This window comes from Mytilus trossulus, chromosome 7 (genome assembly GCF_036588685.1).
Source record: "Mytilus trossulus isolate FHL-02 chromosome 7, PNRI_Mtr1.1.1.hap1, whole genome shotgun sequence".
Taxonomy (NCBI): domain Eukaryota; kingdom Metazoa; phylum Mollusca; class Bivalvia; order Mytilida; family Mytilidae; genus Mytilus; species Mytilus trossulus.
The window spans coordinates 46,845,857-46,866,639 of record NC_086379.1 but is presented as its reverse complement, the minus strand read 5'-3'; the positions used below and the strand labels follow the sequence as shown (position 1 = coordinate 46,866,639).

Genomic DNA, 20,783 nt, shown 5'->3' with positions numbered 1-20,783 from the left:
GACAACCCGTTGTTGGGTTGCTGCCCCTGAATTGGTAATTTTAAGGAAGTTTTACTGTTTTTAGCGCACCTGGCCTAAAAGGCCAAGTGAGCTTTTCTCATCACTTGGCGTCCGTCGTCCGTCGTCGTTAACTTTTACAAAAACTTTCTCCTCTGGAACTACTGGGCCAAATTAAATCAAACTTGGCCACAATCATCATTAGGGTATCTAGTTTAAAAAATGTGTCCAGTGACCCGGCCAACCAACCAAGATGGCCGCCATGGCTAAAAATAGAACATAGAGGTAAAATACAGTTTTTGTCTTATAACTCAAAAACCAAAGCATTTAGAGCAAATCTGACAGGTGTAAAATTGTTTATCTGGTCAAGATCTATCTGCATTGAAATTTTCAGATGAATCGGACAACCCGTTGTTGGGTTGCTGCCCCTGAATTGGTAATTTTAAGGAAGTTTTACTGTTTTTAGCGCACCTGGCCTAAAAGGCCAAGTGAGCTTTTCTCATCACTTGGCGTCTGTCGTCCGTCGTCGTTAACTTTTACAAAAATCTTCTCCTCTGAAACTACGGGGCCAAATTAAACCAATCTTGGCTACAATCATCATTAGGGTATCTAGTTTAAAAAATGTGTGGCGTGACCCGGCCAACCAACCAAGATGGCCGCCATGGCTAAAAATAGAACATAGGGGTAAAATGCAGTTTTTGGCTCATAACTCAAAAACCAAAGCATTTAGAGCAAATCTGACATGGGGTAAAATTGATTATCAGGTCAAGATCTATCTGCCCTGAAATTTTCAGATGAATTGGACAACCCGTTGTAGGTTTGCTGCCCCTGAATTGGTAATTATAGGGAAATTTTGCTGTTCGCAAATTTTGAAAAAAATTTCGTCGTATATTGCTATCACGTTGGCGTCGTCGTCGTCGTCGTCGTCGTCGTCCGAATACTTTTAGTTTTCGCACTCTAACTTTAGTAAAAGTCAATAGAAATCTATGAAATTTTAACACAAGGTTTATGACCACAAAAGAAAGGTTGGGATTGATTTTGGGAGTTTTGGTTTCAACAGTTTAGGAATTAGGGGCCAAAAAAGGGCCCAAATAAGCATTATTCTTGGTTTTCGCACAATAACTTTAGTTTAAGTAAATAGAAATCAATGAAATTTAAACATAATGTTTATGACCACAAAAGGAAGATTGGTATTGATTTTGGGAGTTTAGGTTCCAACAGTTTAGGAATTAGGGGCCAAAAAGGGACCCAAATAAGCATTTTTCTTGGTTTTCGCACCATAACATTAGTATAAGTAAATAGAAATCTATGAAATTTAAACACAAGGGTAATGACCATAAAAGGAAAGTTAGTATTGATTTTGGGAGTTTTGGTCCCAACAGTTTAGGAAAAAGGGGCCCAAAGGGTCTAAAATTAAACTTTGTTTGATTTCATCAAAATTGAATAATTGGGGTTCTTTGATATGCCCAATCTAACTGTGTATAGATATAGGAAGATGTGGTGTGAGTGCCAATGAGACAACTCTCCATCCAAATAACAATTTAAAAATTAAACCATTATAGGTTAAAGTACGGCCTTCAACACGGAGCCTTGGCTCACACCGAACAACAAGCTATAAAGGGCCCCAAAATTACTAGTGTAAAACCATTCAAACGGGAAAACCAACGGTCTAATCTATATAAACAAAACGAGAAACGAGAAACACGTATATATTACATAAACAAACGACAACTACTGTACATCAGATTCCTGACTTAGGACAGGTGCAAACATTTGCAGCGGGATTAAACGTTTTAATGGGCCCAAACCTTCTCCCTTTTTCTGAAACAATAGCATAACATCACAACATATAAAAACATACGATAAAATATAAATTAGCAGACTTAACTCGTAGATTCTTAACTTTTGGTCCCGTTTTCAAATTGGTCTACATTAAGGTCCAAAGGGTCCAAAATTAAACTTAGTTTGATTTTAACAAAAATTGAATCCTTGGGGTTCTTTGATATGCTGAATCTAAAAATGAACTCATATTTTTTATTATTGGCCCAGTTTTCAAGTTGGCCCAAATCGGGGTCCAAAATTAAACTTTTTTGATTTCATCAAAAATTGAATAAATGGGGTTCTTTGATATGCCAAATCTAACTGTGTATGTAGATTCTTCATTTTTGGTCCCGTTTTCAAATTGGCCTACATTAAGGTCCAAAGAGTCCAAAATTAAACTAAGTTTGATTTTAACAAAAATTAAATTCTTGGGCCTCTTTGATATGCTGAATCTAAACATGTACTTAGATTTTTGATTATGGGCCCAGTTTTCAAGTTGGTCCAAATCAGGATCTAAAATTATTATATTAAGTATTGTGGAATAGCAAGTCTTTTCAATTGCACAGTATTGTGCAATGGCAAGAAATATCTAATTTCACAATATTGTGAAATAGCAAATTTTTTTTTAATTAGAGTTATCTTTCTTTGTCCAAAATTGTAAGCAAGAAATATCTTATTGCAAGATTTTTTTTTTATTGGAGTTATCTTTCTTTGTCCAGAATCAACTTAAATCTTTGTTATATACAATATACAATGTATATTCACTTTTTACTACCAACTGATAAATTTAGATAATCTTTACCATTCAGTGATAACAAGCAGTTTTTTTACATCTTAATATTTTATGATGTATTTAAATGAGTAGTTATTGTTGCAAACTCCATTAGAATATTTTAATTGAGATTAGTTTTGGAATAAGGGAAAGGGGGATGTGATTAAAAAATTGGGTTCAATTTTTCTCATTTGAAATTTCATAAATAAAAAGAAAATTTCTTCAAACATTTTTTTGAGAGGATTAATATTGAACAGCATAGTGAATTGCTCTAAGAGAAAACAAAAATTTTAAGTTCATTAGAACACATTCATTCTGTGTCAGAAACCTATGCTGTGTCAACTATTTAATCACAATCCAAATTTAGAGCTGAATCCAGCTTGAATGTTGTGTCCATACTTGCCCCAACCGTTCAGGGTTCAACCTCTGCGGTCGTATAAAGCTACGCCCTGCGAAGCATCTGGTTGGTTATTATCTTGAAAATTATTATAGATAGAGATAAACTGTAAACAGCAATAATGTTCAGCAAAGTAAGATCTACAAATAAGTCAACATGATCAAAATGGTCAGTTGACCACGTAAGGAGTTATTGCCCTTAATAGTAATTTTTTACCAATTTTTCGTAAATTTTGTAATCTTTTACAAAAATCTTCTCCTCTGAAACTACTGGGCCAAATTAAACCAAACTAGACCACAATTATCATTGGGGTATCTGGTTTAAAAAATGTGTGGCGTGACCCGGCCAACCAACCAAGATGGCCACCACAGCTAAAAATAGAACATAGGGGTAAAATGCAGTTTTGGCTTTTAACTCTAAAACCAGATCATTGAGGGCTAATCTGACATGTGTTAAATTGTTTATTAGGTTGAAATCTATCTGCCCTGAAATTTTCAGATGAATTGGACAACCCGTTGTAGGTTTGCTGCCCCTGAATTGGTAATTTTAGGGAAATTTTGCTGTTTTTGGTTATTATCTTGAATATTATTATAGATAGAGATAAACTGTAAACAGCAATAATGTTCAGCAAAGTAAGATTAACAAATAAGTCAACATGACCAAAATGGTTATGTTATTGCCCTTTATAGTAAATTTTTAAACATTTTTCGTAAATCTTAGTTATCTTTTACAAAAACCTTCTCCTCTAAAACTACTGGGCCAAATTAAACTAAACTTTGCTACAATCATCATTGGGGTATTTAGTTTAAAAAGTGTGTGGCGTGACCCAACGAACCAATCAAGATGGCCGCCATGGTCAACTGACCCCCTAAGGAGTTATTGTCCTTTATAGTAAATTTTTAACAATTTTCATTTAAATTTGTAAATTTTTTCAAACATTTTCTACTGAAACTACTGGACCAAGTTCAATATAGATAGAAATAGTTGCAAGCAGCAAGAATGTTCAGTAAAGTAAGATGTACAAACACATCACCATCACCAAAACACAATTTTGTCATGAATCCATCTGCTTCCTTTGTTTAATATTCACATAGACCAAGGTGAGTGACACAGGCTCTTTAGAGCCTCTAGTTGGTTATTATCTTGAATATTATTATAGATAGAGATAAACTGTAAACAGCAATAATGTTCAGCAAAGTCAGATTTACAAATAAGTCAACATGACCAAAATGGTCAGTTGACCTCTTTAGGAGTTATTGCCTTTTATAGTCAATTTTTAACCATTTTTCGTAAATCTTAGTAATCTTTTACAAAAAACTTCTCCTCTGAAACTACTGAGCCAAATTAATCCAAACTTGGCCACAATCATCTTTGGGGTATCTAGTTTAAAAAATGTGTCCAGTGACCCGGCCATCCAACAAAGATGGCAGCCATGGCTAAAAATAGAACATGGGGGTAAAATGCAGTTTTTGGCTTATAACTGAAAAACCAAAGCATTTAGAGAAAATCTGAGATGAAGTAAAATTGTTTATCAGGTCAACATCTATCTGCCCTGAAATTTTCAGATATATTGGACAACCCGTTGTTGGGTTGCTGCACCTGAATTGGTAATTTTAAGGAAATTTTGCTGTTTTTGGTTATTATCTTGAATATTATTATAGATAGAGGTAAACTGTAAACAGCAATTATGTTCGGCAAAGTAAGATTTACAAATAAGTCAACATAACCGAAATGGTCAATTGACCCCCTAAGGAGTTATTGTCCTTTACAGTCAATTTTTAACAATTTTCCACTGAAACTACTGGACCAAGTTAATTATTGATAGAGATAATTGTAAGCAGCAAGAATGTTCAGTAAAGTAAGATGTACAAACACATCACCATCATCAAAACACAATTTTGTGATGAATCCATCTGCGTCCTTTGTTTAATATTCACATAGACCAAGATGAGCGATACAGGCTCTTTAGAGCCTCTAGTTATTGGAATATTATTGAAATTACACATGTAGCACTTTGACAATAAAAATATCTGTTGTGTCAGGGGATAGTTTAACTTTGTTTTATTACTATTGTTCTTTGTTTTCAGATGAATTGTATATATATGGTAGCAGCAATGAAGTATTTGTGGCCTATGATGAAGCCATGAATTATGATATTTGTAGATTTAAAGTATATGTTAAATGTGAGTATAAAGTGGACTATTCCATAATGATTTATCATTATTAGAATAGATGTTTTTAAACTCGAGATATGTATAAATCAATTATTGCTTAAATAGTCAGTTTGACTCTTGATAGGAGTTATTGCCCTTAAATGACAATTTTTAGCGTTTCTGCTTATTGTAAATTCAAATATGATTGAAGTTTTTATCAATGTGAATAATGATACTTGCTGATTATTGCAATAATTAGAACTCTAATCTGTTATGGATATTTGTATGCTGATTTTTAAAGGCAGTGCTTTAAGGCCTGACTTTTAAGTCATGAGGTTCATCTTTTCATACGCAATCTTTACAGGGGGTCTTTTGGCAAGAAATAGATCCGGAAATGTTCGAATTTCTCCTCTTCTTTTTATGGTATGATATGTTTTTTATTTCTTTCATTTACATTGGGGACTAAAGAAACGATCAGTGTGTTTTGTTTGTTTTATAGAACTTGTTATGAGTGTGTATTTTGCATTATAAGCAGTCAACCTGACTACAAACTATCATTATGTGTATTCCGTGCGGAAAGAGGTCGGGTCAATTTCGAGTGTTATCTGACATCTTAAGATTCTTTAATCAGTTCAGATGTTGATATAACAATGAAAAGTCGATTGAACATGATAAATATTGCATCTTCTATAATTCAAAGCGGAATTCGGTTTATGAACGAGAAACTGTAAAGCTTTTTCAATTTCGGTATTAGTTGTGTATGTTGTCTACGTATTATCCTGGTTCCCGGTACTACGTTCCGGGTATTAGCTTTTTGTGTATGTGATGTGTAACATTACGATTGGGTACCAGCCAATCTACGTGTGTATGTGTACATGATTTCCCGCCAAAATGACCGTTTTACAGCTATGGAAAAAATAGTCCATAAACGTTCCGTATAATGATATGCAAATTCATAATTAATCGTAACTTTTTTTATCATTGTATTATAAATATAACAAAATGGATTCCACAAAATTGAAAATAGCATTATTTTACGAGGATTTCTCATATTTTTCTCACTTCCGGCGCAGTAATACGTATGTTTTGAAGAAGCTCGAAGAATTTGACAAAGTGAATTGAGAAGGAAACGGATAGATATACGTCCTTGCTATCAGGTAAAACAATTTAAATGTACAGAACAAACACATTTACTTCACACAAATAGTACAGGCTTAAGCTTTTAATTGTCTTATACACGACTGTAGTCTAGTCGACGGCGGTGACCTACAAGGTACGGGTCATACTGGGTCAAGTCTAAATATGTAAACATATCCACGTGCTATTAGGTAGAAAGCATCGTAATGCAATATCTACAATTTTTCCTCCTTTATACATCGTTTAACCAGATATATTTCTCCTTTATAAATCGTTTAACCCGATATATTTCTCTCAAATACACTTAAACACGGGTTGTATGTACGTATCTTTTCTAGTGTTTTCTTGTCCTTATTAAAGTTCATTTGTTGATGTTTAAATATTTTTGAACGACTGAACACAGGAGTGAATGAATGCAACAATTATATATACTGAAGACTTGGGCTGTACAATGATAGTGTACGTATATCATACTGATAATTATTCTAGCAGTAATTATGTTAATCTTAATAAGATGTAATGACAGGAATTCATGAGCTATGCCTCAGGCTTTCTGAAAAAAATATCAATGACAATGGAAACAGGAACAAAACATTGACACGAATGCTGCTCTCTTCTATGTTATAGTTATTTAGGTATGTGTGTTGCACAAGTTTCAAAAAAAAAAAGTTATAAAACTTTTTTTCAGGGCACAAACCCACTTTAAAGAGACTTGTCTACTGCCATACCCATCCTAATTTCATGCACCATTTGCAAGCAAGAGACTGAATGGTTTGCAAAATTAAAAATCAGGACGGTGTCCAATTAAAACAAAAGAGCTAAACTGGATGAATATTGTAGGAGAAATCTAGAGGAAAGTTTTGATTTGTGAAATTGGTTTTCCTGAAAAGTCATTCATCCTAGCCTGCAGAAAGGAATTATAACTGTCCACCACCAACTGACGAGCTAATGTTGAGCTTCACAAATGGAATTACTCAAATACCATCAATGTCTGTGTTTTCAGCACAGATTTCACAAGTTATGACACAGCTGTGTTTTTTTATACCTGTTTATAGAGTTGTATACTAAATTATTTTTTTTTATCAATAAATATATATTGTGTCATTTAAGAACTTGTATTTTGCCAAAAGATGCATACTAGTGAATGAAAGTGGTGCAGTTCATTTTGCTTTGGTATATAGAATTGAATTACAATTGTTCATGTTATTGGAATGCTTATAAAAATAAGGAGATGTGGTACAATGTATGTGATATTTAGTGAGTTAATCAAGCAAAAGTGAATAAGAAATTGGTATAAGCAGTTACAGGTACATGTACTACTGTACAATCTCAAACAATGAGAAAAACTCATACCGTAAAGAGAATTTCATATTTACAAGTAAGTTTTGTTTTTGCGTTGAATAATTTTCTTCTATTGTTTTAATTGCAAATATTGGAAGTGGTTAAAATGCTAATGAGACAGCTGTTATGGCCACAGAGCCTTAATTGAAAACTTCTTTTTCATTCATACCAGTAGATTTTGCCAACTTTTCAAAATGCACATGGGGGTTTTACATGAAAGATGGTTCATTTAGTCATACAAAACCTTCAAGGGGGGCCTTCAAATGGAAGCAGGACAAGTCGCCCCACTGGCTAATCGCCCCACTTTTAAAAAAACCGCCACAAACTGATTTATCATATCGCCCCACATGTGAAATTGGTTAAATCATGTTTAATATTACTCCTGCCAACTCGCCCTTCTTATAAAAAAACGGTAATATTTAGATTAATAATATATATATATAATTAAAAATAAAAACTCCCACCACTTTAATGAAAACTAATGTACACCGAATACAAACAAACCGAAAATTAATTTACTTACTATTATTGATATATACTGAAATTATAATTCTAAAAAAAACCTGATTGTTGAGGAATAACTAAGTTTTGAAGCTTAGTTATTTGCATAACAATTGAAAAGAAACCTGTTAAATGTATCATAATGCAACATATGGAATTGAACTTATATTCGATGGGATAACATCTTTTTCCATAAGTGGGGTGAGTTGGCATTACTAAATTCATCCTGGTTAATAATATATTTATCTAGATTTCACTGATTTCCATTAGGTGGGACCAGTTGGCAGGAGTAATATTAACGGGATTTAACACGGTTCACAAGTGGGGGCGATTTGGTAATCCAGGTTGGGGCAGTTTTTTTGTCGAGCCTGCAACTTTTGTCGCAGAAAGCTCGACATAGGGATAGTGATCCGGGGGCGGCGGCGATGTTAGCTCAGTTCTTAAAAGCTTTATATTTTAGAAGGTGGGAGACCTGGATGCTTCATACTTTGTATATGGTTGCCTCATGTTACGAAGTTTCCGTCAGTCACATGTCCAATGTCCTTGACCACATTTTCATGGTTCAGTGACTACTTGAAAAAAAAGTTAAAATATTTGTAATGTTAAATTCTCTCTTATTATAAGTAATAGGATAACTATATTTGGTATGTGCGTACCTTGCAAGGTCCTCTTGCCCGTCAGACAGTTTTCACTTGACCTCGACCTCATTTCATGGATCAGCGAACAAGGTTAAGTTTTGGTGGTCAAGTCCATATCTGAGATACTATAAGCAATAGGTCTAGTAAATTCAGTGTATGGAAGCATTGTAAGGTGTACTTGTCCAACTGGCAGGTGTCATCTGACCTTGACCTCATTTTCATGGTTTAGTGGTTATAGTTAAGTTTTGTGTTTTGGTCTGTTTTTCTTATACTGTTTGCATTAGGTCTTCTATATTTTGTGTATAGAATGGTTGTTAGATGTAAAGGTCTACCTGGCAGGTGTCATATGACCTTGACCTCATTTTCATGGTTCAGTGGTCGAAGTTAAGTTTATGAGTTTTGGCCTTTTTTTCTAATACTATATGCAATAGGTCAACTATATTTGGTGTATGGAAATATTTCATGATCTACATGTCAGTCGCGCAGGTTTTATTTGACCTTGATCTCATTTTTTACAATTCATTGCTCAGTGTTAAGCTTTTGTGTTTTGGTCTGTTTTTCTTAAACTATAAGCAATAAGTCAATTTTATTTGTTGTATGGGAGAATTGTTAGCTGTACATGCCTACCTGGCATAGTTTATCTGACCTTGACCTCATTTTCATGGTTCAAATGTCAATGTTTAGTTTTCTTGGTTTATGTTAAGATTATGTGACAGTTGTAATAAAGCTTTATTATTAGGATTAGCAACATAATATCAATGATTAGTAAAGAAGGTGAGACATTTCAGTGTGTGCACTCTTGTTTTTAAAGTGGGGCAATTTGTCATGGATTCCCTTCAAATATATTCTAATGTGGTTTTGGCTTCTTCGTGCATTAACAAGCTCATAGCCATTGTTGAATTAATTGTTTTCTTTAAAATAGTCAACAAAATTGCTCTTACAAAATTTCCATTTGGGAGCCTTGAGCTCGATGGGGGAAATACTCTGCAAATACTGACAGTTGCCAGGTATGGTCATCAAAAAAGTTGACATGTTACTATGTACATTTACCATTATTTTACTTGGTGTTCTTGCTATAAACACAGTACAGAGACTAGTCAATCTTTGTGAACTATTTTTTATGGGAGTCATAGAATATATGCGTATACAATCAATAGTTAAAAATAGTCTATTTATATTGCAAAGGAAAAGTTCTTATATGTCTAAAGAAGAGGGACGAAAGACACCAAAGGGACAGTCAAACTCATAAATTTAAAGCAAACTGACAAGGCCATGGCTAAAAATGCATTTCATGGGAGGCACAGAAAATATACTGTAAACATAGACTATAGATATAGGTGAACTAGGTACAAAAGAACTCTGAATCTTAAATTCTACAAACCACCTCTGTTCTATGGAAGATAATGGTATAACTGGACTAGAAATACACACAACCTGTAATTAACTGCCTTTACAGCGCTTTCGCGCTTTGATTCAGTTTACTGTGAGCATTACCTAGAAAACTATATAATAGATAAATAGCAAATACATATGAAATCCTTAGATGACTCTTTGTCAAATAGATGATCAATTTTACCAATTTTTAGGGGGTTTTACCAATTTTCTTGAAAACTAATGGATAAATAAGAACTTTAAAAAGCAAAAAAAATGGCAAGCAACTGACAACCTCTACAAGTAAGGCATTTAATGCTGAAATTGCCAGTTGACTCCTTAAAGGGGCTACAGTCATTGGACAAAAGTGAGTTTTCACTCAAAAAATGTCCTATCATTTCATCTAAAATCAATATTTAAAAAGAAAAAATATGACCATGTAATTTAATGAGCTATTTTTATAAAACAGATACCATAACATGCAGAAATGTCTGATTTTTTTTTTTTTATTATGGCCCCGCAAAGAAGTTGTCGGTGCCATATAGTTTTTACCCTTGTCCGAAATTCCCAAATTCCAAAATTCATGACTGATCAATTGTACCTTTTAAGTTTCTTGATAATTCTAACAGAACAGAGCCTTTTATTAATAATGACATCATTCCGAAATTCCGTCATTCAGTCATTCTGCAACAAACCATTATACAGAGTTTTTTTCTAAACACCTTCAGATATCAGGCTGATTTTTGTATGTGGGTTGACCATGATGAGTTACAGATCAAGTTTCGTTCGGCTCCCCTCATTTTTGCCGAAATAACGGGCTTTGGACTTTGATAAAATGTTTAAAATCACAGTTATACAGACTTTTTTCCAAACTCTTTCAGATATTGGGCTGATTTTTGGTATGTGAGTTAACCATGATGAGTTACAGATCGAGTTTAAGTTTCGTTCCGCTTGGCTAATTTTGACGAAATTACGAGCTTTGGACTTTGATAAATTGTTAAATCACAGTTATACAGACTTTTTGTCTAAAACCTTTAGATATTGGGATGATTTTTGGCATGTGAGTTAACCAGGATGACTTACAGATAAAATTTAAGTTTTTTCCCTCGCGGCTTATTTTTGTCAAAATTACTGGCTATGGACTTTGATAAATTGTTGAAAATCACAGTTATACAAACTTTTTTTCTGAACGCTTTTAGATATTTGGGCTGATTTTTGGTATATGAGTTACTCATGATGAGTTTCAGATCAAGTTTAAGTTTCGTTCCACTCCGCTTCCGCTAATTTTTGCAAAAATTAAGGGTTTACAACTTTGAAAATTGTTGAAAATCACAGTTATAGACTTTATTTTTATTGTGTTATTGAAATTACAGATTTTTCAAATTTTTGAGGCGGGGCCATTCGTGTGGCTTTGACACATCTAGTTTGGTCATAATTTTTAAGAGGTTTGTTTTTATTATTTGATGGGATAAACACAAATGCAATTTTTTGCGATTTTAATTTGGTTAGAATACATAGCAAACTTTTCAAGAAATATTTTTCTACTCATCAGAAAATTAAAATGAGCATGAACAATATATCGTGGCCAAATAAACAATAAAACTTTAAACATTTTTGCATTTTATGGTATTCATTTGATATAAATCAGGCTTGTAGTAATTACATAAGACTTTTTGGAAAAATATTGATTTTTGTTGAAATGAAGGACATTTTTGTCGAGCCTTCGACTTTAGTCGAAAAAGCGAGACTAAGCGATCCTACATTCCGTCGGCGTCGGCGGCGTCAACAAATATTCACTCTGTGGTTAAAGTTTTTGAAATTTTAATAACTTTCTTAAACCATACTGGATTTCTACCACACTTTGACAGAAGCTTGTTTATGATCATAAGATAGTATCCAGAAGTAAATTTTGTAAAAATAAAATTCCATTTTTTCCGTATTTTACTATAAATGGACTTAGTTTTTTCTGCGGGGAAACAAAACATTCTCTCTGTGGTCAAAGTTTTTAGAATTTTAATAACTTTCTCCAGCTATCCTGGGTTTTTACCAAACTTGGACAGAAGCTTGTTTATGATCATAAGATAATATCCAGAAGTAAATTTTGTAAAAATAAAATTCCATTTTTTCCGTATTTTACTTATAAATGGACTTAGATTTTTCTGCAGGGAAACATTACATTCATTCTGTGGTTAAAGTTTTTAGAATTTTAATAACTTTCTTAACATATCCTGGGTTTGTACCAAACTTGGACAGAAGCTTGTTTATGATCATAATATAGTATCCAGAAGTAAATTTTGTAAATAAATAAATTCTTTTTTTTCATATTTTACTTTTAAATGGACTTAGATTTTCTTACAATCATAAAATAGTAACAAGAGGAATATTTTTATTGATTTTTTTCCTCATTGTTGTTGAGCCTGCGATTTACAGCATAAATAGGTGAGACACTGGGTTCCGCGGAACCCTTACAAATTTTTTGAGTGAGAACTCACTTTTTTCTTATGACTGTATAATCTTTGAAATGAGTTTTTGCATTCACATATGTATGAAATTGTCAGTCAACTCCTTATTGGAGCTATTGCCTTTAATTGAGTTTTTGCATTCACATATGTATGTTGCTATGGATGAAATGTTCTACATCCTTAACCTTTGATATGCGTATTTTCTTCTCATGATGCTTGATAAGCCAATCAAATTAAAGCAGTCTTTGTATTACTTTTTCCTATACACTCCTTGCAGGGGGATTCTAGAAATATCTCCCCATACAAGAAATAGATAGTAGGCCACAACCATAAGAAAAATATAAAATAATATTAGTTCAATATAATATTAAAGTCATATGAAACGAGTGACTGGAGAAAAATAATGTTTATCCAATTCTTGAATCATTGTATGTATATATATCATAAACTTGGTCTCCTGTGCACGATTTAATCATTTTTACGCATCCATAACGTATAATCGTCAAAAAAAATACTTCTCCCGTTCTGTTATGATGTGAAAATATGGCAGCTAATTAATTGTCATTGTCATAGTTTATACCGATTGTCACCTTTATAGTAAACAATCAACAAAGAAGCATGGATATTGAACATGTGTATAACATGTACAATAAGATAATAGTTTATTTTAAAGACAGATCCATGCATATTGTGATCACCGGTTTTTATGAGAAAAGTCACTTTGAGTTCACTGCATAGGGAAACATATCAGCTAATTGTGTACTGGAAGCAAACATCAAAAAAGAAAGTAAATTACTTCTAAATTTGGACTAATTATAGAATTTTTCTTGTAAAAAGTATATGTACATAAGTTTTATAATAAAAACTAGCATTTAAGTTATAAAAAACGGACCATTTTTTTAATTGAAAGTTTCATATGACTAATTCTGTAAAGTATTGTTTATGATTACAGATGCTGATGAATGTCAGATGCCAGAAACTGATGCAGCTGTAGAGTATTGTCCCAACAGTACACATATATGTGGATTACATTGTCAATCTGGAAAAGCCTTATCTCTAAAACACAAGCTAAAATACAGATGTGGAGCGTTGGGTGTCTATAATTTTGAACATCCAAGGAAGAAATTTATATTGCCTACATGTGGAGGTTTGTATTCACTATTGTCTAGATATGATATGATTCATTTAATAATTTTAAGGCAGACTTGCAAGGTAATTAAAAAGAAAGTTATTGTTGTTGTTGTGAAACTGAAATGGTATTTGGACAAACCTTTAATAATGATTTCTTATTAAAGATCATTCCTTTCGTATTATTTAAGTTTGCCCAATTTGTGTAAGGGTATGACAGACCTGATAAAGCACATTTTAGTCTTGTTTCATTTATTTATCAACGTTTTCAGTAGAATTTAGTGTGTTGACACATTTTCCGCCAAATCGTAGTTTATGTTTTGTGCAAGAGTTGTCGTTCTTTTCACAACAATGAAGTTATTTCTGAAATACGGGATTTAATTCGGGTATGCTTATTGAAATATTGTTATTATGGAATAAAACTATTTATTGTATATAATTTATGGTCATGCATATTTGTCAGTGTAATGATCGCGTATACGAGATCGGCGAAATGTATGTAATGATGGGAAATAGCCCGTGATAATGACATCTTTGTTGTGAATGTAAATAACTTGGTAAGTTGAATTTAACTGTCCCAGAGAACGGATGCTTTTGTTCTCCTAACCTATTTATTTCATGTTTAGCTTTGTGAATTTATGTAAGAAGTTAAGTAAAGCTACTTTAGCATTTATTTACACATCTTCAGGTATTATTTGTGTAAAAAGACGGTGAATTCTGTTACACATTGTACTTGACAGTGGTGTTTTTGCCGTGAAACATGTTTAGCCCAACTCTGGCCTAAATGTGGAATTGTTCATTTTATTATTGAAACATATATTTATTGCTAGTTGTTATTTTTGTCTAAAAACTGACATTATGCAGGTTCTTTCACTTGGTTTAAATTGTGTGAATTATATATTGACTTTGAATTATTGAAATTAATATTCCTAAATAATCTTCTTCTTCTTCTTCTTCTTCTTCTTCTTCTTCTTCTTCTTCTTCTTCTTCTTCTTCTTCTTCTTCTTCTTCTTCTTCTTCTTCTTCTTCTTCTTCTTCTTCTTCTTCTTCTTCTTCTTCTTCTTCTTCTTCTTCTTCTTCTTCTTCTTCTTCTTCTTCTTCTTCTTCTTCTTCTTCTTCTTCTTCTTCTTCTTCTTCTTCTTCTTCTTCTTCTTCTTCTTCTTCTTCTTCTTCTTCTTCTTCTTCTTCTTCTTCTTCTTCTTCTTCTTCTTCTTCTTCTTCTTCTTCTTCTTCTTCTTCTTCTTCTTCTTCTTCTTCTTCTTCTTCCGCCACTTTAAAAAATGAACTTGTCCACAGCGTTTCTCCAAAACCGCTTGTCAGATTGACTTAGAATTTCATTAAATGGTAGACAAAATGTCTAGGTGAGCAATCAATCTTTCGTTTGTGCATTGGGGTCTATTAAAGGGTATTTTGGGGGGTAGAAAGCAGGGAGGGTTTTTATCGAGCCTTTGACTTTAGTCGAAAAAGCGAGACTAAGCGATCCTACATTCCGTCGGCGGCGGCGTCAACAAATATTCACTCTGTGGTTAAAGTTTTTGAAATTTTAATTACTTTCTTAAACTATACTGGATTTCTACCAAACTTTGACAGAAGCTTGTTTATGATCATAAGATAGTATCTAGAAGTAAATTTTGTAAAAATAAAATTCCATTTTTTACGTATTATACTATAAATAGACTTAGTTTTTTCTGCGGGGAAACAAAACATTCACTCAGTGGTTAAAGTTTTTAGAATTTTAATAACTTTCTCAAACTATCCTGGGTTTGTACCAAACTTGAACAGAAGCTTGTTTATGATCATAAGATAGTATCCAGAAGTAAATTTTGTAAAAATGAAATTCCCATTTTTTCCGTATTTTACTATAAATAGACTTAGTTTTTTCTGCGGGGAAACAAAACATTCACTCAGTGGTTTTAAAAAGTTTTTAGAATTTTAAGAACTTTCTCAAACTATCCTGGGTTTGTACCAAACTTGAACAGAAGCTTGTTTATGATCATAAGATAGTATCCAGAAGTAAATTTTGTAAAAATGAAATTCCCATTTTTTCCGTATTTTACTATAAACGAACTTAGTTTTTTCTGCTGGGAAACAAAACATTCACTCTGTGGTTAAAGTTTTTAGAATTTTAATAACTTTCTCAAACTATCCTGGGTTTGTACCAAACTTGGACAGAAGCTTGTTTATGATCATAAGATAATTTCCAGAAGTAAATTCAGTAAAATTAAAATTCCATTTTTTCCGTATTTTACTTATAAATGGACTTAGTTTTTTCTGGGGGGAAACATTACATTCACTCTGTGGTTAAAGTTTTTAGAATTTTAATAACTTTCTTAAACTATTCTGGGTTTGTACCATACTTGGACAGAAGCTTGTTTGTATCCAGAAGTAAATTTTGTAAATAAATAAATCCATTTTTTCCATATTTTACTTATAAACGGACTTAGTTTTTCTGCTGGGAACCATCACATTCACTCTGTGGTGAAAGTTTTTAAAATTTTAATAACTTTCTTATACTATCCTGGGTTTGTACCAAATTTGGACAGAAGCTTATTTATGATCATAAGATTGTATCCAGAAGTAAAGTTTGTAAAAAGATTACTTCGTTTTTTAGCTCACCTGGCCGTCGTCGTCCGGCGTTAGCTTTTACAAAAATCTTCTCCTCTGAAACTACTGGGCCAAATCAAACCAAACTTGGCCACAATCATCATTGGGGTATCTAGTTTAAAAAATGTGTGGCGTGACCCGGTCATCCAACCAAGATGGCCGCCACGGCTAAAAATAGAACATAGGGGTAAAATGCAGTTTTTGGCTTATAACTCAAAAACCAAAGCATTTAGAGGAAATCTGACATGGTAAAAATGTTTATCAGGTCAAGATCTATCTGCCCTAAAATTTTCAGATGAATCGGTCAACCTGTTGTTGGGTTGCTGCCCCTGAATTGGTAATTTTGAGGAAATTTTGCTGTTTTTTGGTTATTATCTTGAATATTATTATAGATAGAGATAAACTGTAGACAGCAATAATGTTCAGCAAAGTTAGATTTACAAATAAGTCAACATGACCGAAATGGTCAGTTGACCCCTTTAGGAGTTATTGCCCTTTATAGTCAATTTTTAACCATTTTTCATAAATCTAAGTAATCTTTTACAAAAATCTTCTCCTCTGAAACTACTGAGCCAAATTAATCCAAACATGGCCACAATCATCTTTGGGGTATCTAGTTTAAAAAATGTGTGGCGTGACCCGGTCAACCAACCAAGATGGCCGCCACGGCTAAAAATAGAACATAGGGGTAAAATGCAGTTTTTGGCTTATAACTCAAAAACCAAAGCATTTTGAGGAAATTTGACATGGGATAAAAATGTTTATCAGGTCAAGATCTATCTGCCCTGAAATTTTCAGATGAATCGGTCAACCTGTTGTTGGGTTGCTGCCCCTGAATTGGTAATTTTGAGGAAATTTTGCTGTTTTTTGGTTATTATCTTGAATATTATTATAGATAGAAATAAACTGTAAACATCAATAATGTTCAGCAAAGTTAGATTTACAAATAAGTCAACATGACCGAAATGGTCAGTTGACCCCTTTAGGAGTTATTGCCCTTTATAGTCAACTTTTAACCATTTTTCATAAATCTAAGTAATCTTTTACAAAAATCTTCTCCTCTGAAACTACTGAGCCAAATTAATCCAAACTTGGCCACAATCATCTTTGGGGTATCTAGTTTGAAAATTGTGTCCGATGACCTGGCCATTCAACCAAGATGGACGCCACGGCTAAAAATAGAACAGGGGTAAAATGTAGATTTTGGCTTATAACTCTGAAACCAAAGCATTTAGAGCAAATCTGACAAGAAGTTAATATGTTAATCAAGTCAATATCTATTTGCCCTGAAATTTTCACATGAATTGGACAATCGGTTGTTGGCTTGCTGCCCTCCAATTGGTAATTTTTAAAGAAATTTTGCCGTTTTTGGTTATTATCTTGAATACTATTATAGATAGAGATAAACTGTAAACAGCAATAATGTTCAGCAAAGTAAGATCTACAAATAAGTCAACATGACCTAAATGGTCAATTGACCCCTTAAGGAGTTATTGCCCTTTATAGTCAATTTTTAACAATTTTCATTAATTCGGTAAATTTATGTAAAATTTTACCAAATATTTTTCTCTGTTACTAATGGGCAAGGTTCATTATAGATATAATTGTAAGAAGCAAGAACGTTCAGTAAAGTAAGAACTTCAAACACATCACCATCACCAAAATACAATTTTGTCATGAATCCATTTGTGTCCTTTGTTTAATATGCACATAGACCAAGGTGAGCGACACAGGCTCTTTAGAGCCTCTAGTTCTGTAATTTACTTTTAAATGGACTTAGGTTTTCTTACAATCATAAATTGCAACAAGAGGAATATTTTTATTGATTTTTTTCCTCATTGTTGTTGAGCCTGCGATTACAGCAAAAATAGGTGAGACACTGGGTTCCGTGGAACCCTTACAAATTTTTACTATAGAACCCTATGGGATTTTATTTTCAATTTTTTTTTAAATGAATATAACTTGAAAACTATAAGTAATAGATACATGCAGTCTTCAGAATGATTATAGGACAATAAAATAAATCACATGAAATATAGGGGGATGCCCTGGAGGGTCATCCCCACCCCCTTCAATTTGAGAATGTGCTATTATCTTGTAAACAGTCCAGATCCCCACCCCTAAACCATATATATTCTTGTAGGGGACAATAAAACAAATCAAATGAAATAAAAGGGAAGTCCCTAGGGGGTCACCCCACCCCTCTTGTTTGAAAACTTGTAAACGGTCCAGATCCCCACCCCTAAACCATATATATTCTTGTAGGGGACAATAAAACAAATCAAATGAAATAATAGGGAAGTCCCTAGGGGATCACCCCACCCCCTCTTGTTTGAAAACTTGTAAACGGTCCAGATCCCCACCCCTAAACCATATATATTCTTGTATGGGACAATGAAACAAATCACATGTAATTAGATGGAAGTTCATGGGGGTCACCCCCACCCCATTCAATTTGAGAATGTGCTATTATCTTGTAAACAGTCCAGATCCCCACCCCTAAACCATATATATTCTTGTAGGGGACAATAAAACAAATCAAATGAAATAAAAGGGAAGTCCTTAGGGGGTCACCCCACCCCCCTCTTGTTTGAAAACTTGTAAACGGTCCAGATCCCCACTCCTAAACCACATATATTCTTGTAGGGGACAATAAAACAAATCAAATAAAATAAAAGGGAAGTCCCGAGGGGGTCACCCCACCCCCCTCTTGTTTGAAACTTGTAAACGGTCCAGATCCCCACTCCTAAACCATATATATTCTTGTATGGGACAATGAAACAAATCACATGTAATTAGATGGAAGTTCCTGGGGGTCACCCCCACCCTGTTCAATTTGAGAATGTACTATTATCTTGTAAACAGTCCAGATCCTCACCCCTAAACCATATATATTCTTGTAGGGGACAATAAAACAAATCAGATGAAATGTAGTTAAAGTCCCTGGGGATCACCACCACCCCCCCCTCCTGTTTGAAAACTTGTAAATAGTGGAGATCCCTACTCGTAAGCCATATATATTCTTGTATGGGACAAAAAATCAAATCAAATGAACATGGGACCATATGAATGGGAAGTTATCGGAGCTTTGTTTGGGAGACTTCGTAACAGCATCCTGTTACAATTACTTCTTGTTAATTTGCAGCCTTGTCTACTATTCCGCTCCGTAGTGACATTTTTACAACATTGTTTAATAGATAGAAATAATGTTGTCTATTGAAATTGGTCATATTCTTTTGAGCTCACCTTTGCCAAGGATATGTGAGCTTTTGTCAGCACTTGGCGTCTGTAGTCGTCATCTGTCTGGTGTAAACTTTATCAAACATCTTCTCTGAAACTACTGAACCAATTCTAACCAAACTTTTGTTGAATATATCTTGAATAAATATTGTGGTTTATTTTCTGTTGAGATATACTGAAGACAGCAAAAATATCAAGCAAAGAAAGATCTACAAATAAGTTAACATGACCAATTGACTAATGAAATCCTATTGAGTTATTGTTATACCCCACCTACGATAGTAGAGGGTCATTATGTTTTCTGGTCTGTGGCTCCGTTCGTTCGTTCGTCTGTTCATTCGTTCGTTCGTCCCACTTCAGGTTAAAGTTTTTGGTCAAGGTAGTTTTTGATGAAGCTGAAGTCCAATCAACTTGAAACTTAGTACGCTTGTTGCTTATGATATGATCTTTCTAATTTTAAAGCCAAATTAGACTTTTGACCCCAATTTCACGGTCCATTGAACATAGAAATTGAAAGTGGGAGTTTCAGGTTAACGTTTTTGGTCAAGGTAGTTTTTGATGAAGCTGAAGTCCAATCAACTTGAAACTTAGTACACTTGTTGCTTATGATATGATCTTTCCAATTTTAATGTTAAATTAGATTTTTACCCTATTTCACAGTCCATGGAACATGGAAAATGATTGAGTGGGGCATCCGTGTACTTTGGACACATTCTTGTTTTTAAAGTTATTTTCTGCAATCTATTGGTAACTTTTCTAAGTCTTTTCAAAAATATTCTGTTTTTGATTCAAGTACTGAGCCAAATTAATTGAAACTTGGACTCCTGTATTATTACGGTATACACATGACTTAAACCTTATTTTACATGATATCAAAAACCACATTAGATAACGGTTAGCAAAACAGGTGCCACTAGTTATTTAATCTTAGCTAATGTCTATTTAAAATTCAATATAATTTCAAAGTCAGTCAAAAGTTTGGAAATGAGAGGTTGAAATTATAACCCTTTTTATACGCCCGTCGTCGACGGGACATATTATGGTATACTGTTGTCCGTCCGTCTGTCCGTCCGTCGTCCACACTTCGGACAATAACTCAAAAACACTTTCACCAATTTCCATGAAACTTTGGTGAATTGTTTATATCTATTGACGTAAGCTCCCTTTTGTTTTTTTTTAATTTCAGATTTTAAGTTTAGAATGTATGGGGCTTTATTCATA

At 33.4% G+C, this 20,783-nt stretch overlaps 1 protein-coding gene across 1 annotated transcript in view; it reads left to right on the top strand.

Annotated features, from left to right (window-relative positions):
* Nucleotides 1-20,783, top strand: part of LOC134726452 (uncharacterized) — a 186,330-nt gene that overhangs the window by 98,226 nt on the left and 67,321 nt on the right. The window contains exons 23-24 of the mRNA XM_063590857.1: nt 5,075-5,170; nt 13,543-13,737. Of these exons, the coding sequence (XP_063446927.1) occupies nt 5,075-5,170; nt 13,543-13,737 (291 nt within the window). The remainder of the gene's footprint in view (nt 1-5,074; nt 5,171-13,542; nt 13,738-20,783) is intronic.